The sequence below is a fragment of the Papio anubis genome, unplaced genomic scaffold (genome assembly GCF_008728515.1).
Source record: "Papio anubis isolate 15944 unplaced genomic scaffold, Panubis1.0 scaffold66, whole genome shotgun sequence".
NCBI classification, from domain to species: Eukaryota; Metazoa; Chordata; class Mammalia; order Primates; family Cercopithecidae; genus Papio; species Papio anubis.
This window is the reverse complement of record NW_022166823.1, coordinates 269,554-297,145: the sequence shown is the minus strand read 5'-3', so window position 1 is coordinate 297,145 and position 27,592 is coordinate 269,554. Positions and strand designations below refer to the sequence as shown.

Genomic DNA, 27,592 nt, shown 5'->3' with positions numbered 1-27,592 from the left:
TCCTCATCAGCTGCTGTGGATTTTACCTCTGCTATACACTGAGGACAGACTTTCTCAAAAGTTCCTAGGTCCTTGGTCTTCCTACTGTAAGGCTCCAGCAAGTTCCTGCTACAGATCTGGGAATGCGGATATATTTCCAACTCCAAGTGAATAGATTCCATTCTGGTACTTCCCAACTACGCCCCCTTTCAGCAGGAAGCAGCCAGATTAACTGTGTTGCCCACTTTCCATAAAAATAGGATGAAGTTCGACAGTGGGGAATTCTAACAGAGTATTGCAGCTTTGAAATGCATTTAAAAACTTTTCTCCCTTTCCTCCCCAATCTCAGAATGTGGCCTTATATGTTAAAATTCTTCATCTCTCCCTTTCCCACCAGGTACTTCATGCACAGTGCTCCCTTGTATAATTGTGCTTACTTAGAATTCCAGGGACTAATTTTAAAGCAAAACAGACACAGAGACTAAACAAATCAGCCGCGCAATCCTCCCACTTAGGGGCAGTTATGAACAGTTCATCCACCACCCCTGGGCCAATATCAAGATGATGCAAACTGGACTCCAGATGGGCAGATTACTCAAGAAAACCATCAGAAGACGACATGCAAGACCTGCACCTGACTGCACCGCTCCCACTTACTTCCCACACCAAGTTTCCCTCTTAAACTCCCTCACTCAGCCCAAAACGTTGGAATGGTCTTTTAAGGCATGAGCCTGGCCATTTCCCAATTGCTAACATTTGATTAGTAAAACTGCTTTCCTTTCACTACATTTTGCTTTTCATGTTTTCAGCCTCTGAGTAGCAAACAGCTGGACTTACGCCGGTTACACATCCATAACACAGGATTACATGCCATATAATGAGATAAAGCAAACAAGATTTAGCTGTAAGGGATTATCATCAATTTTATCAAAGTGAATCACTTTTACTTTGATAAAATTGAAGTCACCATAATTTTTTGAACAGTTAAAATATCATCCCAACCTTCCATGTCACAGTAAACAACTGTTAGCATATTAATATCCTTCTATTATTTCTATGCATATAATCACATCATTAGGTGGACAGACTTCTATTAATTGGATCCATCCCAGGAAGGAGCTAACCTAGTTTTCTCATGAACAATGTTTTCTCTGGTCATTATAGACCTGTGATCATCTTAATGGCTGTATATTATAAGGATTTATCAAGACTTACTCAAATATTTTACTGACATTTTCCTTTTTGAATTCAGGATAAAGATCCTTGTGTACAATCTTTCTCGCTTTTGTCACAATCTCCTGAGTGAAATTTCTAGTGCTAGGACCGCCAGGTCAAAGAGTATTTATTGTCCACTAATACCAAGAGGTATTAAGCATAGAATGCTGTGTAAACAGTAATCCATCTAAATCATTACATTGAATACAATTTCAAGGTTGGGCACAGAGGTTCACATCTATAATCTCAACACTTTGGGAAGCCAAGGTGGGAGGAATGCTTGAGGTCAGGAGTTTGAGAACAACCTGGGCAACATTGCAAGGCTCTATTCAACAGAATAAATAAACAATAAGATAAAATTCCAATAAAGACCCAACAGGTTTCTTGCCCTGCCACTTCCTTTTAAGGGGATAAATGTGACAAATTAATGTGCTTGAAATCTGCCAAAGCTCCTTCTAAAGTGGTCTAGATGCAGGAAAGACTATACGTAGAAAAGCAAGTAGACCTGAACCTGAATGAAAATAATGAAACCAATGATTAACAATTCAAGTTTACTAAGAAACTTTTTGTCATCAGTAACTACTTTTAACACTTTCAGAGTTACAGTAAAGCTTAGTGTCCAAAAATTCTAATCATGTAAATTGCAGGGTCACATTAGATAAAAACAGTATTGTTCAGTCTATAAACTAATGACGCTAAAAATCATACTGTACACAACTAATACACTGTACAAAGAACTAAGGCTGAAGGATGGGAGCCAGTCGTGTCTTTTTTCCAAATCTGTATTAGTATGGATGGCAGTATTACACACTTTTCAGTACTTACTGAAACTAACGTTATTAAGGCTACTTGTAGGATTCCTCTTGAATATAAATTAATATAAATTTATGGTACAAAACAGACTAGAATTTTCAAGTATTTGTCCTAATTATAGGTATTTTCTTCACTTTCTTCAGTAATTGCTGGGCCCTATTATGAGCTAAGCACAATTCTACATGGTAGAGATACAGTGGTGAAAAACACCTCCTTACATAGAGGTTACATTTTAGTTGACATCAATTTTTTCTGTCAATCATATTTTTGTTAAAGGAAGGCCTCTCTCCTGCGCAGACTCTGACAAGACTTTTCTGCTGTGTTACATCTTGAGAACTGGGACACTTGGTAACTCTGATATAAACACTGATCATATTTACAGAACAAAGTTTTCTCTCATCTGTGAAATATGACGTTTGTAAAGAATCATGTCCTGACCAAGTCTAAAACACAGCATTTGAGAGACTTCTTCCCCGTCAAGATTCTTTGAAGCTTCTAGTTTTACAAGAACTTTTCAAAATCATCAGCATGGACTTCCCAACGAAGACAAAGATGTGAGCTCTAACTGAAGGCTGAACCACACCTCTCTCATTTCTACAGATTCCCTCCAGTGTGGACTCTCTGATGGTAGACGAGATGTGACCTCTGACTGAAGCCCTTACAACAGACATCACATATGTAAGGCCTCTCTCCAGTGTGGACTCTCTGGTGTGTGTGAAAATGTGAGGCCTGACTGAAGCCCTTCCCACACTGCTGACATGTATAGGGTTTCTCTCCCGTGTGGACCCTCTGATGAGCACTGAGACCAGCACTCCAACTGAATTCTTTCCCACATTCCTCACATTTAAATGGTTTCTCTCCAGTGTGAATTATCTGATGGACTTGAAGATTTGACCTCTGGCTGAAGGCCTTACCACAAGTGTCACATTTATATGGTTTCTCTCCGGTGTGGACTCTCTGATGGGCTTGAAGGTGTGAGGCCTGACTGAATCGCTTCTGACATGCATCACACTTGAATGGTTTTTCCCCAGTGTGGACGCTCTGATGGGCTTGGAGATTTGAGGCCTGACTGAAACCCTTACCACACTCTTCACATTTGTAGGGTTTCTCTCCCGTGTGGACTCTCTGATGATTGTGAAGATTCAAGCTCCAATTGAAGCGCTTCCCACACACTTCACATTTGTATGGTTTTTCTCCAGTGTGGACTCTCTGATGTGCTTGAAAATATGAACTCTGACTGAAACCTTTACCACACACGTTGCATCGAAATGGTTTCTCTCCTGTATGGACCCTCTGATGGCTCTGGAAACTTGAGGCTGAACTAAAACCCTTACCACACTCTTCACATTTATATGGTTTTTCTCCTGTGTGGACTCGTTGATGACTATGAAGATTAAAGCTCAAACTAAAGCACTTACCACACTCATCACATTTGTATGGTTTCTCTTCAGTGTGGACTCTCTGATGGGTATGAAGATTTGAGCTACAACTAAAGCGTTTACCACAATCCCCACATTTATAGGGTTTCTCTCCGGTGTGAATTCTTTCATGGGCCTGAAGATGTGATCTCTGAGTGAAGCCCTTCCCACACACCTCACATTTATAAGGTTTCTCTCCAGTGTGAACTCTGCAATGAATGTTAAGATCTGTGCTACGACTGAAGCCCTTCCCACAACTGTCACATCTATAGGGCTTCTCTCCTGTGTGAATAGGCAAATGAGCATAAAGATGTGAGCTCTGATTAAAGCTCTTACCACACTCGTGGCATGTATAGGGTTTCTCCCCTGTGTGGACTCTCTGATGAGTTTGCAGATTTGAGCTCTGACTGAAACCTTTACCACATTCATGACACCAGTAGCGTTTTTTTCCAGTACGAACACTTTGTTGAACAGGAATACGTGAGGTATGACTAGTGTCCTTCTCGTGCGTACTATACGCTGGAGACTTCTTTCTCAAGTGTACCTGCTTATGAAATTCGAGACTGGAGCTATCATTGAAGGCTTCTTCACATTCATTACCCTGGTAGGTTTTCTGTCCTGTGTGAACACTACACTGGGTAAGAGATGATACCTTTAGGGTATCTTTACCACAGTCACTATTGCTGTGCGCTTTATCTCTTTTGTGCAGTATCTTATCATCACGGTGGCGTGAAATGCAACTGAAAATGTCAACATATGGAGCGAATATACATAATTGGTTTTTCATCTGAGTCTGCTTACAACTTCTCTGATAATTCTGTGTCTCATTCAGATATATTTTACTCCAAGAATTCGGAACTTTCCCAGTTGGAAATTCGTGATTTTCAATGATCCTGGAATGATCCCCTACGTGATTCACTAGAAGGCTGTCATCCACAGAAGCTTGAACAGATTCTCCTGCTCCCACCTGACAGGGGGAATCATGGTGCTTGGGGAACTCAGAGCTCTTTCCTTCAATATTTATCATGGAGTCTTGACTTCTGGCTAATTTACTCACAACATGTCTCTTGATTTGCCAGCATGAAAGCTCTCCCAGTGAAAAGCACCTTAATCCTGCTTTGTGAAGAGTCGCCATCTCGTTTTGATTCCTGTCTCCTGAAAGGATAGAGAGAATAAGGAATAAAGGACCAGAGACTGACATTAGCAAAGTAGAGAAATTAAGAAGACCTAAGCTCTAATTTTCCCCATGGAAATGTTAAAAAAACTAGACTGGCTGAAATAAATTTATAGGAGCTCCGAAAAGCAGCTGCAACCAAGAGAACACTAAATTTTTTTAAAAGCCATATTTAAGATAGAAAATTTGAGATCAGCCCAGGGTGAGTGCTTAAGGTATATCGTGGGTCTTTTCTGAGTATGTGTCTTGCTGTCTGTGTGTATTCTCCAGTATACACAACTCCAAAATGAATGCTTTGTCCAGATGTTTCCAAATTTTACACATAGTTCCTTCGGTATCGGGCTTTAGTTCGTGATGGAAATTTTCAGCTTATCTTTACCATCATGGATTTTCTTGGATTTTATGGCCTGTGGAAACACAGAACTACAGATCTAAGAATAGGACAGGGGGTAGAAACCAGCCAGCTGCAGAGCAACAAAATGATATCTCAGTAAGTACCTGGAAAGGAAAAATTGACTTCCTTGCCTATGAGAATGGTAAATTAAAAGTCACCTCTTCTTTGGCTACAGGAACTGAATCATAAGTAGCAACTACATAAATCAGGCAAAATACATGCCTCAATTATAGGCTCTCATTATACAACCTGCACAGTTAGAAATGTGCTCAAAATAACTGATAGACAAATCCATATTTATAGCTGGAGATTTCAATACCGCTTTCCAACAGCTAGTAAAGCAAGTAGGAAGATGCATGGTGGCACTCATGTAACCCAGTCCATGCTGTGAAATGGACAGCTGCCCTGGCCCCTTGGGGGTCAGAAGTCACCATGCCAAGGACTGTGTGAAGGGCACTAAGTTCCACTGGGACCCAAGCTCCAGTTCTTGAGAAGCCAAGAGGAGGGAGCATCAGACTTCCTTCCAAACAGTGGTGCTGGTAGCCTCCAAGTCTCTTCCTCCAGGCCGCCTGTGGATATGCCATCCAGAAACCAGTCCAGCCCAGCCAAGATGATGACCTGTGCCCTTGTACGCTGCTCAAAGACTACCAGAACTTTCCCAGAGTTGAGAAGGTTGATGACGCTGTGAAGACACTTGTCTTTGGAGATGGCTAACCAGTAGAAGCCAAAAATTAAGCCGAATAGTTCATAAAAAAGGACATGGCAAGCCCTGAGGACACCAGTTCCCCAGAGACTAGAATTATTGACTTGAACATCAAGGTCCACGGTTTTTTTTTTTTTCTTTTGAAATGGAGTTTTGCTCTGCCCCTCAGGCTGGAGTGCAGTGGCACGATTTCGGCTGACTACAACCCCTGCCTCCTGGGTTCAAGTGATCCTCCCACCTCAGCCTCCCAAAGTGCTGGGATTACAGGCGTGAGTCACTGCGCCTGGCCAAGATCTGCAGTTACGAAAAACACATGCCGATACATTGAAAGGACAAAGCCCACAAATGCTATCTGCTGATGAACATCAACCAGAGGAAAAAGATGCTCAAAAACCTCCATAAGACCTATTATGACAACTCTGGGAAGACATGTAGGGAACTGGGGACTGAAGACACCTTTCCCCTCTGAATTATTAAACAGCCCACTGACCGTGGCTTTTGACTAAGAAGGCTCTGTGAATCCAGGTTTTCCAGAATGCACAAAAGCTGAAGAAACAAAAAAAGTCTTAGCTGCAGCAGCGGCAGCAGCAGCAGCCAGACAATAAAACAAAACAAAAACAATCAATTATGTTAAAAAGCAAACACAACCAAAAACAAGTAGGTAATAAGTGAAGATATAGGCTTGAAGCAATATTATCAACCAAGTTGACTACTTGGCCTTTACAGGACACTCTATCCAATAAGAGCAGAAAATGTTATTTTCAGGTGTACATGGAACATACTCCAAGACAGACCATATTCTAGGCCATAAAACAAGTTCTAACAGAAGCAAAAGGAGTCAAGTCATACAAAGGGTATTCTAACCACAACTGATTTAAATCAGAAATTAAGAATAGAAACATCTCTGCAAAATCTTCAAATATTCAGAGCATAAACAACATACTTCTAAATAAACTGTGGATCAAAAATAATTCAAAACTTTAGAAATTGAGTGAAAATAAAAAACCAACATATCAAAATTTCTACTTAAAGCAAAATTTATAAAGCAGAAATGTGTCAAAGAAACTAAAAACACAAGAACAAATTAAATGCAAAGTAAGCATAAACAGAAAATAAGAGAAATAGCTAGTTCTTTGAAAAGAACAATAAATAAACTCTAGCATGCATGATAAAAACAGAAAGAAGATACAAATTACAAATATCAGTAATGAAAGGTGACATAATTATAGATCCTGTATACATTATTAAAAAGATAAAGGACTTATGAATTTTATGGCAATAAATGCAACAATGCAGATGAAATGGACAAATTTCTTTAAACACACAAAATAAGTTTACTTGAGAACATACAGATAATCTGAATAGCCCTTATCTACCAAAGAAATAGAATTCATACTTACAAACGTTTCCACAAACAAAACTTGAGGCTTACAGAGCTTCATCTATGAATTTCACTAAACATTTAAGGAAGAAACAATACCAATGCTAGACAAACTCTTCCAGAAAAATGAAAAGCTGTAAATACTTCTCAACACATTTTAGGAAGCCAGCATTATTCTAACACCAAAATAAGACAAACACATTCCAAGAAAAGACAACTACAGACTAATATTCCTAATGAACATATTTATAAAATTCTTAACAGAATGTTATCAAATCAGATCTAACAATGTATAAAAAGGATAAATCACGACAAAGTAGTGATTATCTCAAGATAATCACTACTGATTTAACATTCTAAAATTAGACCTAAATGCTTCCCTCAGAAAATCAGAAACAACGCAAGTATATCCACTCTCGCCACCTTTATTCAACATTACTGAAAGTTCTAGTCAGTGTAGTAAAACAGGAAAAAAACAACATAAAAGAAATACAGATCATAAGGGAAAAAATGAGCCAGATAAATAATTTGAAATACTAATTTTAAGGAAGCTCAATGAGATACAAAAGAAATTTGAAAAGCAATACAAAAAATCAATTCAGGATATCAATGAGAAATTTACCAAAGAGAAAGAGATAGATAACTTTTTTAAAAAGCCAAACGAATAAAAACTTCTGGAAATGAAAAAATCATTGAAGAAATTACAAAATACAGTTGAAAGCATTTACAATAGACTAAACAAGCAGAAGAAAGAATCTCAGTACTTGAAGACAGGTCTTTTGAATTAATTTAGTCAGACAAAAGTAAAGAAAAAAGAATAAAGAAGAAAAAACAAAGCTTTAAGAAGTATGAAACTACATAAAGCAACCAAACCTACGAATCATAGGTATTCCTGAGGGAGAAGAAAAAGTAAAAAGTTTGGAAAACTAGTTAAGGAAATAATTGAGGAAAACTTCCTAATCTAGCAAGAGCTTTAGACATCCAGATAAAAGAGATCTAATGAACTCCAGGAAAATACATTGCAAGATGGAACTCACCACAGCACACAGTCATCAGACTAAGGTTTATATAAAGGATAAAATCCTAAAATCGGCAAGAGAAAAGTGTCTAGTCACCTGTAAAGGAAGCTCCATCAGATGATTCAACTTGTAGAAACCTTACAAGCCAGAAGAGATTGGGATTCTATTTTCAAGTTACTTCAAAAAACAAAAAAATTGTGTATCCTACTAGAATAAGCTCTATAAATGAAGGAAAAATAAGCCTTCCCCAAATAAACACTGAGGGAGTTTGTCACCACTAGACCAGCTCTACAGGGAATGCTCAAATGAGTTCTAACCATGAAAACAAAAGGTTGATACTTGCCATCATAAAAGACACAAAAGTATAAAACTCGCAGGCCTTATAAAATAATTACACAAAGAAAGAAGATAAAGAAATCAAATGGCAACATAACTCATCTTACTGATAAAGACACAGACTGAAGGTAAAGAGGTAGAAAAAGATATTCCATGCAAATGGAAACCAGAAACAAGCAGGAGTAGCTATTTTTAGATCAGATAAAAAAAAGACTTTAAATCAACAGCAGTAAAAAAAAGACAAAGAAGGTCATTACGTAATGATAAAGGGATCAATAAACAAGTAAGATATAACAATCCTAAATATATACACACCCAACATCAGGGCACCCAAATTCATAAAACAAGTATTATTAGACCTAAAAAAATACACAGCAATACAATAACAGTGGGGGACCTCAACACCCCACAGACACCACTAAATAGACGACTGAGACAGAAAATCAACAAAGAAACACTGGACTTAAATTTTAGGTCAAATGGAGCTAACAGATATTTACAGAACATTCTACCCAACAGCAGAATATACACTTTTCTGATTAGTGCATGGATTAGGTCACAAAACAAGTCTCACTACATTTTTAAAAACCAAAATCATACCAACTATCTTCTCATACCTCAGAATAAAACTAGAAATCAATTCCAAGAAGAACTCTAGAAACTATACAAATACATGAAAATTAAACATCATCCTAAACAATCTTTGGGTTAATGACAAAATTAAGACAAATTTTTAGATTTCTTGAAATGAATGAAAATGAAAATACAATATACCAAAGCAAAAGCAGTGCTAAGAGGGAGGTTTATAGCGTTAAATGTCTACATTTAAAAAAAAAAAAAAAAAAGATAAAAAATTAACAACCTTATGTCTCACCTCCAGGAACTAGAAAAACAAGAACAATCCAAACCTAAAGCTAGCAGAAGAAAGATAACAAAGACCACAGCAGAATGAAATAAAATAGAGAACCAAGGAACCATACAAAGGATCAATGAAATGAAAAGCTTGTTTTTATCTTTGAAAAGATAAAACTGATAAACTGACAGTAAGACTAGCCAAAAAAAGAGAAGATCCAAATAAACATAATCAGAAATGAATAAGGAGACATTACAACTAATACTATAGAAATACAAAACATGATCAGAGACTATTACGAACAATATACTTGAAAACTAGAAATTCTAGAGAAAATGAACTAATTCCTGGAAACATACAACCTCCCAAGATTGAACCAGGAAGAAACAGAAATCCTGAACAGACCAGTAATGAGCAGTGAGATTGAATCAGCAATGCAAAACCTCCCAAGAACAAAAAAGCCCAGGACTAGACAAATGTACAGTGGAATTCCACAAAAGGAACAAAGAACTGGTATCAATTCTACTAAAACTCTTCCAAAAAATCTAAGAGGAGAGAATCCTCCCTAACTCATTCTACAAAGCCAGTATCGCTCTGACACCAAAGTCAGACAAAGACACAACAAAAAGAGAAAACTACAGAGCAATATCCCTGATGAACGTAGATGCAAAAATCCTCCAAAAATAAACACAACCCCCCCCAAAACACCCCAAACCAAATATAATAGCACATCAAAAAGATAAGCCACCACGATCAAGTGGGTTTTATTCCAAGGATGCAAGAATGGTTCAACATACACAAACCAATAAATGTGATTAAGTCTATAAACAGAATTAAAAATCACATGATCATCTCAACAGATATGGAAAACCATTTGACAAAATTCAGCGTCCTCTCATGATAAAAACCTTCGACAAACTAGGCACAGAAGAAACATACTTCAAAATAATAAAAGTCATATATGACAACCCATAGGTAACATGCTGAATGGGGAAAAGCTAAAAGCATTCCCCCTAAGAACTGGAATAAAACAAGAATTGCCCACTTTCACCACTCCTACTCCACATAGCACTGGAAGTCCTAGGAAAAGTAATCAGGCAAGAGAAAGGCAGAAAACTATCTAAATTGGAAAAAAGAGTAAGTCATTTAGTATCTGTTTTCTGACAATCTGATCGTATACCTACAAATCCCTAAAGACTCCTCCAAGAGAATCTTAGATTTGATAAATGACTTCAGTAAAGTTTCAGGATTAAAAAAATCAATATACAAAAGTCAGTAGCATTTCTATACAACAATAATGATCAGGTTAAAAACCAAATCAAGAACATAATCCAATTTATAATATCTACAAAAAAAATTAAAATACCTAGGAATGTATTTAACCAAGGAGGGGAAAGCGCTAACCAAGGAAAATTATGAAACAATAATGAAAGAAGTTGCAGATGACATTAAAAAAATGGAAAAATATCCCATGCTCATGGATCAGCAGAATCGATATTGTTAAAATGACCATACTGCCCAAAGCAATCTACAAATTCAGTGCAATGGCTATCTAAATACTAATGTCATTTTTCACAGAATGAGAAAAAACAATTCTAAAATTCATATGGAAACATAAAAGAGCCTAAATAGACAAAGCAATCCTAAGCAAATAACAAAGCTGGAGGCATTATATTATTTGACTTCAAATTACACTACACAGCTCTAAGTAACCAAAACAGCACGGTGCTGATATAAAAATAGATACATAGATCAATGGAATAGAAAAGAGAACCCAGAAATAAGTCACATACCTATAGCCAACTGATCTTTGACAAAGTTGACAAAAACATACACTGGGGAAAGGACATCCTATTGAGTAAATGGTGCTATTTAATCCATCTTGAGTTCATTATCTGAGATCTCCTGAGATCCATGACAGATTTTAGTAATAGCCATTCTGACGGGTATAAGATGATATCTCACTATTGTTTTAATTTGCATTTCTAGAAATCACTGGTGATTTCAACCACAGGAGACAACCTGAAAAAGCTCCAAGTGATCAAAGTAGAAACAACTTGGTAACAAAATAAACAATGCAATACTGGATTATAACACAAAGTATACAATAAATACATATGAGCCCATACTGCTTACAGAATGGATATTAAGTGACAATAAGGAATTACTGTTGTAGATAGACACTGATAAATCTATGGGTGATAAGACATTCTCCAGAAAAAAATATGACATTCTCCAGAAGAAAACAGAAGGGAATAGAAAAAACAGGAACACTGGAAAGTTGATAACTGCTAAGACAGTATGGATATACAGTTTGTGGCATTATTTACTTTTCTATGTTTTTTAAGTTTTCAAAATAAAAAGTTTAAAGTCATAGAAAGGAAAACAAATAGGTCATCCAAATTATGTGTATGTTGGGGGAAGGGTGGAGAAGCAGAAATTATCCATTTAAACTATCAAGTCAATTTTCATTAACAGAAAAAGATGTAAAATGAATGTTAAAACTGAACTGAATGGTGGCATTACAAATGGTATCCTACTAAGTCATTTTTATCACATATCTCCCTCAGTTTGGTGGATTATATGATATCTTAACAAAGGACATAAGCAATTTTAGAATTAATCAAAGTTCTATGTTTTATACATTTCTGAAGTATATGGAAATATATACATGTAGACTATGATTATACAGAACACTCCACCCAGTAACAGCAGAATACACATTTTTCTGAAGTACATGCAGAACATTCTCTAGGATACTCCATATGTTAAACTACAAAAAAGCTTTAATAAATATAAAAAGATTAAAATCACACAAAGTATCTCTGCTGATCAAAATGAAATGAAACTAGCAATGAACAGCAGAACAAAACCTGAAAATTCCATAAATATGTGAAAATTAATACACAAACAACCAACAGATCAAAGAAGAAATCACAGGGGAAATTAAAAAATATCTTGGGATAAATGAAAACAAATCCACTGCAAAAACAGTGCTAAGGGGGAAATTTATAGCTATAAATGCTTACAAAGAAAAGGAAGAAAGGTCTCAAATCAACATCATAACCTTACACCTTAAGGAACTGAAAAAAATAACAAGCCATTGCCATTGCCGAGACCAAGATGGCTGCAAGACTTGCTGCCTTCTTCAAGAATGCCTGGGCCAGAGTCGGTGCTGGTTGTGTCCTTCACCATTGCAGGCCACGCTATAATTCTGCCCCCACTCAGCCCCTACACCAAGTACGCCATCATGATCAACCAGGCCACACCCTACAATTACCCAATGCCTGTCTGAGATGATGGCAGTGTGCCTGGTGCCTGGTGTCCAGCCAACCCCAGGACTCCTAGGGCCCAAGCCTGGAGTGGCTGAAGAAACTGTGAGCACCTCCACTGACAGGGAGGAGGACCCTCCCCAGTGGCTTCCAGTAAAAATGTGAAAACCAAAAAACAAAACCAAATTAAACCCAATGCTGACAAAAGAAAGGAATCTAATCTTTTTTTTTTTTTTTGAGACAGAGTTCCGCTTTTGTTGCCCAGGCTGGAGTGCAATGGTGTGATCTCAGCTCACCGCAACTTCTGCCTCCCGGGTTCAAACGATTCTCCTGCCTCAGCCTCCCGAGTAGCTGGGATTACAGGCATGTGCCACCATGCCCAGCTAATTTTATATTTTTAGTAGAGGCAGTGTTTCTCCATGTTGGTCAGGCTGGTCTCAAACTCCCAACCTCAGGTGATCTGCCTACCTTGGCCTCCCAAAGTGCTAGGATTACAGGCATGAGCCACCATGCCCGGCCAGGAATCAAATCTTATGAAGATAAGAGCAAAAATAAATAAAATTGAGAATAAAGGATAGAGAAAATAAAACAAGAGTTGGCTCCTTGAAAATATCAATAAAATTGACATTTAGCTACATTGACTAAGAAAAAATAGACTCAAATAACTAAAATCAGAAGTGAAAGTTGGTATATTACTACTGAGTTTATAGAAACAAAAGGATAAGAGAGTATCATGAACAGTTGTATGCCAACAAATTAGATAACCTAGATGAAATGAACAAATTCTCAGAAACCCACAACCTAACACTGAATCAGGAAGAAACAGAATATATGAATAGACCTATACCTACAAAGGATATTGAATCAGTGATAAAAAACCTCCTAGCAAAGTCCTGGACTTTCACAAGTGATTTCTATTAGACATCTGAAGAATTATTAGCACCAATTCATTTTGCTCTTCCAAAAAACTGAAGAGAGGGGGAATACTTCCTAGTTCATTCTATGAGACCAGGATTCCCCCAATACCAAATACAAAGATACTATAAGAAAAGGAAACTACAGACCAATGTCCCTTATGAACACTGATATAAATATCCTCAACAAAATCCTAGTAAAGAGAGTTCAGCAGCATATTAAAAGAATTACACCATGACCAAATGAGATTTAGTTCTGGAATGCAAGGATGGTGTAACATATGAAAACCAATCAATGTAATATACCACACCAACAGAATGAAGAAGAAAACACATGATCATCTCAATTGATGTAGAAAAAGCATTTTACAAAATTAAAAATCTTTTCATGATAAAAATATTTAAAACAGGAATAGAAAAAATCTAACTCAACATAATAAAGGCCATACATTAAAAACCCACAGCAAACATCATATTCAATGGTGAAAAATGGAAAGCTTTTCTTCTAGTACCAGAACAAGGCAAGGATGCCCACTTTTACCATTTCTATTCAACACAGTAGTACTGAAAGTTCTAGTCAGAGATATTATGCAAGAAAAATAAAGAAAAGTCATCTAAATTGGAAAGGAAAATGTAAAATTATCTTTGTTCACAAAAGATGTATGTAGAAACCCTAAAGATTACAGAAAAAACCTGTTACCAATTAAATATTGTTACCAAAATCACCCAAAGCAATCTATAGATTTAATGCAATCCCTATTAAAATCCCAATTTCTTCTTTGCAGAAATACAAAAACTCATCCTAAAACTCACATGTAATTGCAGGAGACCACAAATAGCCAAAACAATCTTGAAAAGAAGAAAAAATACGGAGGAATCTTTTTTCCTTTCTGATTTCAAAACTTATTATAAAGCTACATTAACCAAAACTGTCATAAAGACATATAGGCCAAAGGAACAGACTAGAGAACTCAGAAATAAACTCTTGCATGTAGGGCCAAATCATTTCTGATAATGCTGCCAAGACCATTCAATGAGGAAAGGACAGTTTTCAACAAATGGGGCTGGGAAAACTGGATATCCACATGCAAAAGAACGAAGGTCAACCCTTACCTTACACAAAGATCAACTCAAAATGCATCAAAGCCCTAAATGTAAGAGCGAAAACTGGCTGGGTGTGGTGGCTCACGCCTGTAATCCTAGCACTTTGGGAGGCCGAGGTGGGTGGATCATGAGGTCAGGAGTTCGAGACCAGCCTAGTGAAGATGGTGAAACCCCGTCTCTACTAAAAGTAAAAAAACAATTAGGCAGGCGTGGTGGCAGGTGCCTGTAATCTGAGCTACTCGGGAGGCTGAGGCAGGAGAATGGCTTGAACCCAGGAGGAGGAGGTTGCAGTGAGCTGAGATCGTGCCACTGCACTCCAGCCTGGGCAACAGAGTAAGACTCCGTCTCAAAAAAAAAGAGAAAAAAAATGAAAACCACACAACTTCTAGAAGAAACCATATGGCGAAAGCTTCACAATGCTGGATTTTATAGTCTCTTGGATGTGACAACAAAAGCACAGGCAATAAAAGAAAAAAACAGACAAACTAGACTTCATGAAAACTAAAAACTTTTTTTTTTTTTTTTTTTGAGATGGAGTCTCACTCTGTAGCCCAGGCTGGAGTGCAGTGGCGTGATCTTGGCTCACTGCAACCTCCACCTCCTGGGTTCAAGCAATTCTCCTACCTCAACCTCCCAAGTAGCTGGGATTACAGGTGCCCGCCACCATGCCTGGCTAATTTTCTTTATTTTTAGTAGAGACAGGGTTTCACCATCTCAGGCTGGTCTCCAACTCCTGACCTCGTGATCCACCCACCTCGGCCTCCCTAAGTGCTAGGATTACAGGTGTGAGCCACCACGCCCAACATAAACTTTTTATATCAAAAGACACTGTATCCACAGGGTAAAAAGGGCAACAACCAGAAAGGAGGAAAAGATTTTCAACTCATACATCTGATAAGGAACTAACATCCAGAATATATAGAGAACTTCCAAAACTCAGCAACAAAAAAACCTGATTCAAAAATGTACAATGGACTTGAACACATATTTCTCCGAAGAGGATATATTAATACAAATGGCCAATAAGCATATGACAAGGTGCTCAACATCACTAATCATTGGGGAAATGCAAATCAAAACCACAATGAGACACCACTTCAAACCCATTCAGACGGATATTATTTAAAAAAAAAAAAAAAAAAAAACAGAAAATAACAAGTGTTGGTGAGGATGTGGAGAAATTAGAAACCTTGTGCACTGCTAGTGGAAATGTAAAATGGTGCTGCTGTTGTGGAAAACAGTGTTCAAGGGTCAACTGTACTATAATGAAATATTATTCAGCCATAAAAAAGAGGAAAATTCTGACACATGCTACAACATAGATGAACCTCAAAGATATTAGGCTAAGGGAAATAAGCCAGACACAAGAGGGCAAATATATAATTCCACTTGAGTACGTGGAATGGTCAAATTCAGAGTCATAAAGTAGAACAATGGTTAACTGGTGCTGGAGAGAGAGGTGGAATGTGGAGTCATTGTTTAACGGGTACAGAGTTTCGTTATGAACAACGAAAAACTTTTGGAGATGGATCGTGGTAATGGCTACACAACAATGTAAATGTACTTAATGTCACTATATACTCAAAAATGGTTAAAATGTTAAAGTTTTATGTTATATATATTTTACCACAATTAAAAAATAAATATATGTGAATAAGCCTTGGTGGTATAGTGCTTACACATAAATTCAGGCAAATTAAGGACATGGAGAGTGAAGGGAAGATGGAATTTTTTTTTTTTTTTGAGACAGAGTCTCGCTCTATTGCCCAGGCTGGAGTGCAGCAGCGTGATCTTGGCTCACTGCAAGCTCTGCCTCCCGGGTTCATGCCATTCTCCTGCCTCAGCCTCCTGAGTAGCTGGGACTACAGGCACCTGCCACCACACCCAGCTAATTTTTTTTTGTAGTTTTAGTAGAGATGAGGTTTCACCGTGTTAGCCAGGATAGTCTCAATATCCTGACCTCGTGATCTGCCCACCTTGGCCTCCCAAAGTGCTGAGATTACAGGCATGAGCCACTGCACCCGGCCAGAAGATGATATTTTAAGAAAGCCTCTCATGAAATGACTTCTGAGCAGAGGTATGAATGAAATAAGGAAGAGGGGCTGGGCGCAGTGGCTCACGTCTATAATCCCAGCATTTTGGAGAGGCTGAAGTGGGCAGATTGCTTGAGTCCAGGAGTTCAGGAGCAGCCTGGACAACATGGGGAAACCCTGTCTGTACAAAAAATACAAAAATTAGCCGGGTGTGGTGGTGTGCACCTGTAGTTCCAGCTACTCAGAAGGTTGAGGTGGGAGGATCGCTTGAGCACAGGAGATGGAGATTGCAGTGAGTGGAGACTGTGTCACTGCACTCCAGCCTGGGCAACAGAGTGCGACCCTATCTCAATCAATCAATCAATCAATCAATCAATCAATCAATCAGAAAGAGGACAGAGGTTTAAGAAAAAACAGCATTCCAGCCAGCGAACAGAAAGTAAAAGGCTGTGATGCAGATGTCATATTTGAGGAACAAGTGAGGATGGCAGAGACAAAGGGAGGGGAAAAAACAGAATACTAAAGCTAGGTGAGTAGGCAAACATTATACAGTCTTACAAGCTCCTTAAATACACTGGATTTCAGTCAGTGAAATGGGAAGCCAGTGGAGGGTCTGAAGCAGAGAAGTGACATGATGTGACAGATGTTTTTATTCTTTTTTTTTTTTCTGAGACAGAGTCTTGCTCTGTCACCAAGGTTGCAGTGCAGTAGCGGATCTCGGCTCACTGCAACCCATACCTCCCAGGTTCAAGCAATCTCCCCATCTCAGCCTCCTGAGTAGCTGGGAATACAGGCACATCCATCACATCTAGCTAATTTTTTTATATTTTGTAGAGACACGGTTTTGCTATGTTACCCAGGCTGGTCTTGAACTCCTGACCTCAAGTGATCCACCTGCCACAGCCTCTCAAAGTGCTGGGATTAGAGGCTTGAGCCATTGCGCCCAGCCATGACAGATGTTTTTTAAAAAAAATCTCTCAGCTGGGTGGAGAAGAAATTATCCTGAATGAAGGAAAAACAACAGCTGTTAACTATGATTCCAGCTGCACAGTTCTCACCTGAATGCTTACCTCTTTGGGTCTGAAACTCTTTCATCCAAAGCTTTTCTTCCCTCTCCAACTGGGATATCATATCTGGTTTGAAGGACTGATGTCCTATAAAAAGATAGTATTTAAGTGAAAATGTTGAAGTGTTAAAAGCAAAGAGTACTGAAAAATTCTGGTTCCAATCACATGATGTAAATCTCCTCCCTGCCCCTCCATGCAATGTTCAGGAAACTTCTTTTTTTTAATCACAACACATTATAAGAAATACATTTACTACCATTGGAAATACATTACCCTATGTAAACTATTGAAATAAAATATTAAAGGACCTGTTTCTAATCTGTATCTGTTTTCATCACATCCCTTACTGCAAGCAGCAGCAGTTATTGCCACAATATGCACCATTCTGGCTAAGGGGCTCTGATATTGTTACTCTATTTTATTACAGAAATGCTGATGCAACTTACTAATTTCCTGACCCACCAATGGATCATGACGGACAAGTTTAAAGAAAGCAGGAGGAGCCAAGCTCAACTGTTCTTTTATAGTTCATTTCTAAAAGAAAATCATTTGTCTTGGAACAAAGGCCAGAAACATCTTGTCTCTATGCTCTAAAGAGACAGAAAAACTCTAGTCTCTGAGCAGTCCCAAAGCCTTAACAAGGGGACAGAGGCCAGGAATGCCACTAACATCCCAAAATACACAGGATAGCCTGATACAACACAGAATTATTTGGCCCAAAACATCAATGGCATGGAGGTTGAGAAACCCTGCTGAATTACAGAGGGTGCCTGTCCTTACCCACTGAAACCAGGTTCCTAAAGTTCTCCAGCATCACATCTCGGTACAGCTTCCTCTGGGCAGAGTCCAGCAGCCCTAGCTCCTCCTCAGTGAAGGCCACAGCCACATCTTTGAATGTCACTGCCTCCTAGAACATCAAGCACACGTAACCTCAATCTCGTACCCAATGGCCACTGGCACCTAAGCAACTCTTTCTGTAGAGTTACTATTCTTTCCTTTCCACAATCACACCAAAAATGCTAGGGGGAAAAAGGAAAATACCTTGTACATGTAACGTGGTGCCCTTTATATAGTTAAATCCCTTAGAACTGTCATTGTTAAATCACGGCATACACACATTTTACCATTTGACTGATAGCACCAAATTTTATAAGAAATTTTGCATTAATTTCTTCCCAACAGTGTTTAATGGTACCTATCTTCTCTCATTGGATAGTACCACTATTTTGTCAATCCAACAGGCCTTCATAAAGCTCTGAGACAAGTATGCAGTTCATTCTCTGGGTTCTCAGGAACATGCTATATTGGTCAATTGCAGCAGCATTTAGGGTCAAGGTTAACAGTGCAGGCTCTTGAGTTTGACTGCCTTAGTTCACATTCCAAGGGTCTATCCACTGTTAGTTTTGTGACATTGCTCAAGTCACCTAACTTCTCAATACCTCAATTTCCACATCTGTATAAGAAGACCTCTATCATAGGGTCCTTGAAGGGATTAAATGCGTGAATACTATAAGGAACTTAGGACACTGTGTGACATACAGTAAGTACTCAATAAATGTTAGTCATTACTCTTATTATCATCACCATCATCTCTTTCATCCCATTCATGGCTGCATGATAGCTCACAAACATGATCTACAATATATTTAACCATTCTAAATAATGCACATTCAATCATTTTAAATTCAAAAATGACAAACAACGCCACAAAAAACATATTTTTACATAGATCTCGGCCAGCTCATATGGTTATTTCCTTAAGATAAGTTCCGGCTGGGCGCGATGGCTCACTTCTGTAATCCCAGCACTTTTGAGAGGTCGAGGTGGGCGGATCACTTGAGGTCAGGAGTTCGAGACCAGCCCAACCAACATGGTGAAACCCTGTCTCTACTAAAAATACAAAAATTAGTTGGGCATAGTGGCGCAAACCTGTAATCCCAGCTACTCGGGGGGCTGAGGCAGGAGAATCGCTTGAACCTGGCAGGTGGAGGTTGCAGTGAGCCAAGTTCATGTCACTGCACTCCAGCCTGAATGAGAGAGCAAGATTCTGTCTCCAAAAAAAAAAAAAAAAAAGATAAGTTCCAAGAAGTGGAAATTACATTGTAAAAAATATATATACACCTTTGTTTTGCTGGTCTTTGTTTTGCTGGTATAATGTTAATTTTCTCAACTAACTCTTCCTGTAAGAGATTGTAAGTACTCCCGATTCTCTGTACTGTGGCCAAAACTGGACCTTATATTATTTTTTTAAAATCTTGAACAATTTGGTGAGTGATATAAACAGCTATTTAATTTTTTTAAAGATGATCTGATATTATTTTTCTTCACATATTGCCTTTCCTTAATCCTATTGGGATTTTTCATGTATCAATAACATTACTATTAAGGATATTAAGTCATTTTCTAGAATATATAAATTCCTACCCCTGCACCTGTTTCCTATTTGTCTCATAAATCTGTATATGGCATTTTTTTGTATGGAAATTAACATTTTTATTTTTTACACTGCTCATCCTTACATTTGTTTTGGCTGGAGTTCTGATCATCCACGTACTAAACAACTTGATGACACACCTGGCAAAGAGTCATGCACTGAGAAAGGGAATCTGGTGAAGAGCAATGTTATTTTTGGAGCTCTTCATCCACCAGGACATGCCAGGGACACATACACGTGTAGCATAGCCTCAGGTCCCTGAATAGTCTCTTCTGTTTTTTTCTTTTTTGAGACAGTCTCACTCTATCGCCCAGGCTGGAGTGTAGTGGTGTGATCTCGGCTCACTGCAACCTCCGCCTCCCAGGTTCAAGCAATTTTCCTGCCTCATCTACACGAGTAGCTGGGATTACAGGTGTATGCCATCACGCCCAGCTAATTTTTGTATTTTAAGTAGAGATAGGGTTTCACCATGTTGACCACACTGGTCTCAAACTCCTGACCTCAAGTGATCCACCCACCTCAGCCCCAAAGTGCTGGGATTACAGGTGAGCCACTGTGCCTGGCCTTCACCCAAATGAAATACCTGAAACTTCTGGCTTAGGCACTGAAAGCTTTAACTTCAGCTGGGCATTGAGTGGACTTCACTAAGTCTAAAGGTTCACACCTGTCTATGTTTAAAATGCAGGTAAGGCCATCTACATCCTCACAAAGCTGTTCCATGGAGCAAATTTCCTGGCGAATCTCCAAGTGCTATAAAACTTTTAAACTAAGTATGTACATCTTTAAAATATAATAACATGTTAATGAATAAAACAGATACTTAACTATAATACAAGGTTTTACTTAGAATTAAAGAAAGAAATCTAGCTCTTGTTTGAAACTAAAATTACTTTCTCTGAGTTTGGCATCAGTCAGATGCTACTGCACCAAGCTATACTTTATTCTTTCCATAAAATGAGGTGTCGTGTACGAGAAAATGAGTCTAAAACTTTAAAGATTTAAAAAATGGTAGAATTCTCAAAATTCCTATTTGGGAAGAGAAGTTATATGGGGAAAAACTGCTATTGTCAATGTCCTTAAAATGGCAAAATTCATAGATTACATGAACATGGAGAATGAGGAAAAATAAAATCAGGTAAACGATGGAAAATGACATGATAAAACGTAGGTGATATAAAATTAAATTTAAAAAACTCAAAATTGTACGTAAAGTACGATTATATATATTTGTGAGTGCAAATGAAAAGGAAGGTGGGAAATTATTGGTAAACATATTTGTAATGTGACAGTTGTTTTCCATTTAAAAAATGTATCTGTTAGGCCAGGCAGGAGGATCACTTCAGCCCAGCAGTTCAAGACCAGCCTGGGCAACACAGGAATATCCCCTCTCTATTAAAAATAATTAGCCGGTTGTGGCGGTACGTGCCTGTGGTCCCAGCCACTCAAGAGGCTAAGGTGGGAGGATCTATTGAGCCCAGGAGGCCCAGATTGCAGTAAGCCACTGCACTCCAGCCTAGGAAACAAGGTGAGACTCTGTCTCTAAATATATATATTTAGAAATTTATATTTACATATATAAATATATTACACATAAATAGATTTTAAAATATTTAAGATATATATATATATAAATGTTTATACTATTATTTGGAAATAAAAGGCAAGAGCCTGGCATATAACAATCTTTCAAGCACCTTTCGTTCCCTTTACTCTTCCAAATGGGAAAAATGTGTCCAATCTTTGTGCAATGAGATGTCATTTTAAGAAACAGAAAGGCAAAATAAACTTACCTGGAACTTGGTCATTTTCCCCCTCTTCCTTCCGGGAAAAGGCAGAGTTCCGGGGGAGTGAACCTGGGGGAGGGAAAGGCATCATGAGATAGGTTAGGGATGCCACTAGTCAACATGGCACTTTATGTGGCACTTTAGAGAAAGGTCTCCCTTTCTCTAGGCAGGCACAGTTACACACAGCTTAGTGAGAACGGGAGCTGGATCCCAGCTACCACTGGGCCCCCTCACCCAGCTGCTTTTGTTCATGAACATTTCATATTAACAGACCTAAATCAAATGCAGCTCCCTGCGTACTCCTTCTGAATCTTAGTCTCCAAGGAAATGAGACAAAGACAGGCAGGGTAATGTAACAGAGCCAAAATGCCTGGCTTCAAATTTAGGCATTTCTACTTATTTTCTACTGATCAGTATAAACAGTATAAGCAGTATAAACCTTAAGTGAATTATTAATCTCTCTGTGCCTTAATTCAGTCACCTGTAAATGGGGAAAATAATGCCTGTATTCTCTATTTCCTGCAGCTTCTGACAAGCAAGTGCTATTATGCTTCATAAAACTGCCCTTTTGAGTATGCTTTCTAGAAAATGAATTTTTCAAGAAACCCAGAACTCAAAGATAATTGCTCTGTCCTGTGAGTTACCATGACCCTCAGAAAAGTCTGTAACTGTGATTGGTTGTCTAACATAATTAGGTCCGTTGGTAATGACAGTTAAACTGCTACGGATTTTTTTTTCCTCCAATAGATGTAATTACTTGCAAATGTTACTCAGCTGGAGGAGCCTCAAGAAAGTCTCTTTTTCCATATGCATGAAAGCAATGACTACTAAAACCCTAAAACTCTCTAAGAAATGCTGTTACACTTAAGTTAACCACACGGGATTACTGGTTATAACCACATACTGAACATTTATTAGCTCCTCAGGACACCTCTGGCACTCTGCAAATCTGTAATGACGATAGCTTCTCTGAGATAAAACACAGAGGACATTCCCCAGGCTCCGGCTGGAACTAATCTCCTGTCAAGAGGCTAGAAAAGTACAAGAATCCAGGAACGGCCCCACCTCAGGCAAGGATTAGAGAAGGGACAGCGGCTCCGTAGCTGGATCTCCGACCCCATCCCAGGTTCAGAGGAGTTTCCAAACAACAGGCGTATTTTTGAGTATAACAGAATTAACGGCGGCATCCAACATTTTCCTATGCACTGGTTTTAAGCTTATTTCTATAAAATCTCATTTAATTCTCACAAGAACATCACTGGGAACGCACTAACCCTTTACAGGCACGAGGAAACTGAGACAAGGAGAGATTAAGTAACTTGCCCAATATTTTGCCGCGAGGAGCAGGCAGGACTGGCTGGTATGTGCGTGAGGCTGGCTAGGGCAGCAGAGAGGGCGGGAGACCCTCAACCTCGAAGCACGACGCAAGCCCGCCCCCAACGCAAGAGGTTCCGCCGAGGGGACGCAAACTCCCGCAGTCTCCCAACCCTGCCCTCGAGCGCGGGCCACAGCTTCTCTTCCCCAAGCCAAGGACCGGTTCATCGCTGGCCCCACGCCCAGGCCAAGAGGGCTCGGAGAAGTCTTGGAGACCCGGAGCTGACTCACCTCCCTGGGAGCTATCTCAGGTCCGACCTCGCCTTCCTGGAGCGGAAGTGCCTGCGAGTGCCCACGGTTCGTGGACTCCACTTCCCAGAATTCCTAAGCGGAAGCGTCTCAGAGTTCTCTCACTCCTGGACTACAGTTCCCAGAATGCTCCAAGGGTCGCGCTTCCCACCAGCTGGGTTTTGTTTTGACTCAAGCCGGTTGGGTTTGAGACACTTCTCTGGCGCTACTACTGTCAGATTCCTTTTAGTTTTATTCATTTTAAAAATTCATGAGAAAATAATTGTAAAATTTTTAAAGTGATGGCATATAAAAGTGAAAAGTTCAGCTTGTATTATGAAAATAAGCTAGAAACCAAAATTTTTAGCAGAAACAAAGGGTAGGCTAAAAATGGGAAGCGTAAAAGTGACTTAGGCTGAGCTCCGATGGACGCCGAACGTTAAGGAATACCAGATCTCAAACTTGTGTCAAATGCCGGCTCCCCGAATATCATCAACTCAACCTGTTGATAAGACAAACAACGGAATTTGTTGCTGATTGCAGCAATGGAGGACAACACTTCGACGGAGCGTTGGCACCTTCACAGAGAAAGTGTCAAGGCAAGGTTGGAACTGATTGAGAACTGGATGTTTAAGGCGGGTCTTTCATTGCAAGGGATTTTATTAGTATTGCATAATGATCATGATACTACAGTCCGGGATTGGTGGATATAGCAAGGATTTTTGGTACTTTCTTTGGAAGAGATTGAAAATTTGATGGGTCTCTGCGGAAGCATAATGAACAATTAAACAGTTTGCTTGGGCAGGAATCTCCTCGAATAAAGGCCTGCTGATGAAGACAGCTGAACAATCATGTTAGTGCCGAAAGTAAATTGTGATGAAACGGGAAAAGTTCGCTTGTCCCCCTCCCAGGGCATGTAATGGGGGTGTGGCTCGTTTCTTCGTGCCCAGCTGCTCAAACCTCTAGAGGGAGCCTGCACACGGCAGGTTGCAGAGCTCCAATCCAACGACAGTGTCTAGGGGTGAATGTTTACAGCTCCTGAAGCCCCAGTGGGCGTGTTTCACAGGGTACTTTTTTAGTTTAGCCATCCATAGGAGGCTTGTGTTAGCTCAATTAGACCCCTGCCTTATCGCAAGCACAAGAGGGGTCTTGTATCCCAGAGATTCTTGCCTTGGTGTACCAGAAGAATCGTATCACACATGGGCTTGGAGAAAGAGTGCAAGGTTTTACTTGCACATAAGTTTACTTATGAATGATCTATGGGGAAAGCTCTTCCCAAATACCTAAGGCTTTTCACCTTTCATGGGGATCGGGCTAATGCACAGCTGTTCATTTGGAAGAGGGTATTACAATTCATGAACTCCAGGGCTTAATCTCCACATTTGCCTAAGTTTGGAGGATCCTGAGATTTTTATTTTCCTTTACATACCCAATCTGCTTTAAAAATTTCCTGATTACCTAAAAGTATCTTATGACTGGTTTGTCAAATCAATATCCAGTCCATTCATTTTATTTATCTACTTAGGTGTATTTATTATTGAACACTACTGCATCATCCCCTTTTTCAGACCCTGGCCTGTTGAAGGAATTAGGTCAGTTGTTATGATGTTACACATTCTGGATTTCTCCAACTTTTTTGGCCTCTGTCCCTAGTTCCTGGGAGATGGCATTTAAACTCTTAAAATATCCTGAATTATAGAAGCTGTTTGTTATTCACAGTGGGCCACTCACACTCTATCTGACAGATTGTCTCTGACAGAGACACATCATGGGCCTCTAGATAAGTTATGCTAGTGAGATTACTTCAGATAGGTGCTGGTTACACCAGACAGATCGATCATGTGATTTGAAGTTTACGACTCTGAGCCAAATAACATCAGCCTGTGTAGAGGATGGGGGCTAGAGATTGAGTTACACGTCAGTTCTCAATCACACCTATGTAATAAAGCCCTAATAAAATCTATGAACACAAGCTTGGATAGACGACTTTGGTTGGCAAGTATTCTCATACAGCTGTGTGCTGGGAGGGTAATGTGTCCTGATTCCAAGAGAAAGAACCATGGAATTTTCTATCTGGAACCCTCCCAGACCTTGCCCTATGCATTTTCTACCTTTGGTTGGTTTTGATTTGTATCCTTTTGTTATAATAAAGCTGTAATTAATAAATATAATTTTCCTGGGTTCTGTGAGTTGTTTCAGTACATTATTAAACCTGAGAGGCTAGTGATCAGAAGTGGTCAGCTGGTCAGAAGTGAGGGTGGCATGGAAACCCTTGAACTTGCAGTTTGGAATGAAAAAAGTCTTATGAGGACTGTGCGCTTAATCTGTGAAGTTTGACCTAACACTGGGTAATTAGTTCCAGAAGTAATTACACCACTTAATAATATGGGCTAATACCTTTATGAACCTCAGGGCAGAAAGTATTTTGTTTAGAGACAGGGTCTCATTCTGTTGCCTACATTGGAGTGCACTGGTGAAATCATCATAGCTCACTGTAACTTTAAACTCCTGGGCTCAAGTAATCCTCCTGCTTCAGCCTCTTGAGTAGCTAGGACTACAGGCATGTACCACCATGCCTGGATAATTTTTTAACGTAATTTTTTTGTAGAAATGGAGTCTTCCTATGTGGCAGAGGCTGGTCTCTAACTCTTAGCCTCAAGCAATCCTAATCCTCCCACCTCAGCCTTCCAAAGTGCAGAGGATTACAGGCATGACCACCTTACTTGACCAAAGTTTTCTTAATATGTGCATACCTGGGAGATATTGCAGGTTTGGGTCCAGACCACCGCAATAAAATGAGTATCTCAATAAAGTGAGTCACATGATTTTTTTGGTTTCTTAGTGCACATAAAAGTTATGTTTATACTATACTGTAAACATACCATTTACCTGTGTAATAGCATTATGTCTAAAAAAAAGGCAATGTACGGCCAGGCACGGTGGCTCACGCCTGTAATCCCAGCACTTTGGGAGGCTGAGACGGGCGGATCATGAGGTTAGGAGATCGAGACCATCCTGGCTAACACGGTGAAAGCCTGTCTCTACTAAAAGTACAAAAAAATTACCCAGGCATGGTGGCGGGCGCCTGTAGCCCCAGCTACTTGGGAGGCTGAGGCAGGAGAATGGCGTGAACTCAGGAGGCAGAGCTTGCAGTGAGCCGAGATCGTGCTACTGCACTCCAGCCTGGGCGACAGAGTGAGACTCTGTCTCAAAAAAAAAAAAAAAAAAGAAAAAAAAGAAAAAAGAAACAAAAGCAATGTACATACCTTAATTTAAAAATACTTTGTTGATAAAAAAATGCTAACAATCATTTGAGCCTTCTGTGAGTTGTGTAATCTTTTTTCTGGGAGAGGGTCTTGTCTTGATGTGTATGGCTGCTGATCAGGGTGGTAGTTGCTGAAGGCTGGGGTGGCTGTGGAAATTTCTTAAAATAAGACAACAATGAAGTTTGCCCCAGTGATTGACTCTTCCTTTCATGAAAGATTTCTCTGTAGCATGTGATGGTGTTTGATCGCTTTTTACCCACAGTAGAACATCTCTCAAAATTGGAGTCAGTCTTCTCAAACCCTGCCACTGCTTTATCGACTAGGTTTACATTATATTCTAAATCCTTTGTTGTCATGTCAACAGTGCTCACAGCATCCTCACTAAAAGTAGATTCCATTTCATGAAACCACTTTCTTTGTTCATCCTTAAGAAATAACTCCTTATCAAGTTTTATCATGAAATTGTAGCCATTTTGTCACATCTTCATGCTCCACTTCAAATTATACTTTTCTTGATATTTGTAATACATTTGCACCACCTGAGTGCTACTGTCCATTTCAGAGTCTACTTCCCAGGGAATGCAACCTGTAACAATGCTTCTCTTTGGGCAAAAGGCTCCTTTCTCTAAAGGCTGCTAATCTTTGACACATCACCCAGTCAGTGCATATTTCTCTTGGTACCATGCTTAGCTAAGCAATACTTCTTTCATGGATTCTGGATTGAGAAATTGCATTTTCCACTTCTATCATATAACTGGGTATTTGTTAACTCGATTTCCCCTATCAGTAGTAATGATATTATTAGTATTAATATTTTTAAATTACAAAATG

The 27,592-nt window shown here is 39.1% G+C and overlaps 1 protein-coding gene and 1 pseudogene across 3 annotated transcripts; one reads left to right on the top strand and one right to left on the bottom strand.

Annotated features, from left to right (window-relative positions):
* Positions 1–1,730: 1,730 nt before the first annotated feature.
* LOC116273415 (zinc finger protein 235) lies at positions 1,731–25,997 on the bottom strand. 3 transcript variants are annotated; one of them, XM_031662457.1, is made up of 5 exons: positions 23,499–25,997; positions 21,900–21,962; positions 18,456–18,582; positions 17,667–17,762; positions 1,731–4,580 (listed from the first exon to the last, which is right to left on the bottom strand). In XM_031662457.1, the coding sequence occupies exons 2-5, from the start codon at positions 21,912–21,914 to the stop codon at positions 2,602–2,604; spliced, it is 2,217 nt and encodes a 738-aa protein (XP_031518317.1). In that variant the 5' UTR covers positions 21,915–21,962; positions 23,499–25,997; the 3' UTR covers positions 1,731–2,601. The 3 variants fall into 3 exon arrangements, with proteins under 3 accessions (XP_031518317.1, XP_031518319.1, XP_031518318.1); XM_031662459.1 differs by having other exon boundaries at positions 17,679–17,762; positions 23,499–25,996; XM_031662458.1 differs by lacking the exon at positions 23,499–25,997 and adding an exon at positions 22,959–23,471.
* LOC108583291 lies at positions 12,244–12,779 on the top strand (annotated as a pseudogene).
* Positions 25,998–27,592: the final 1,595 nt, after the last annotated feature.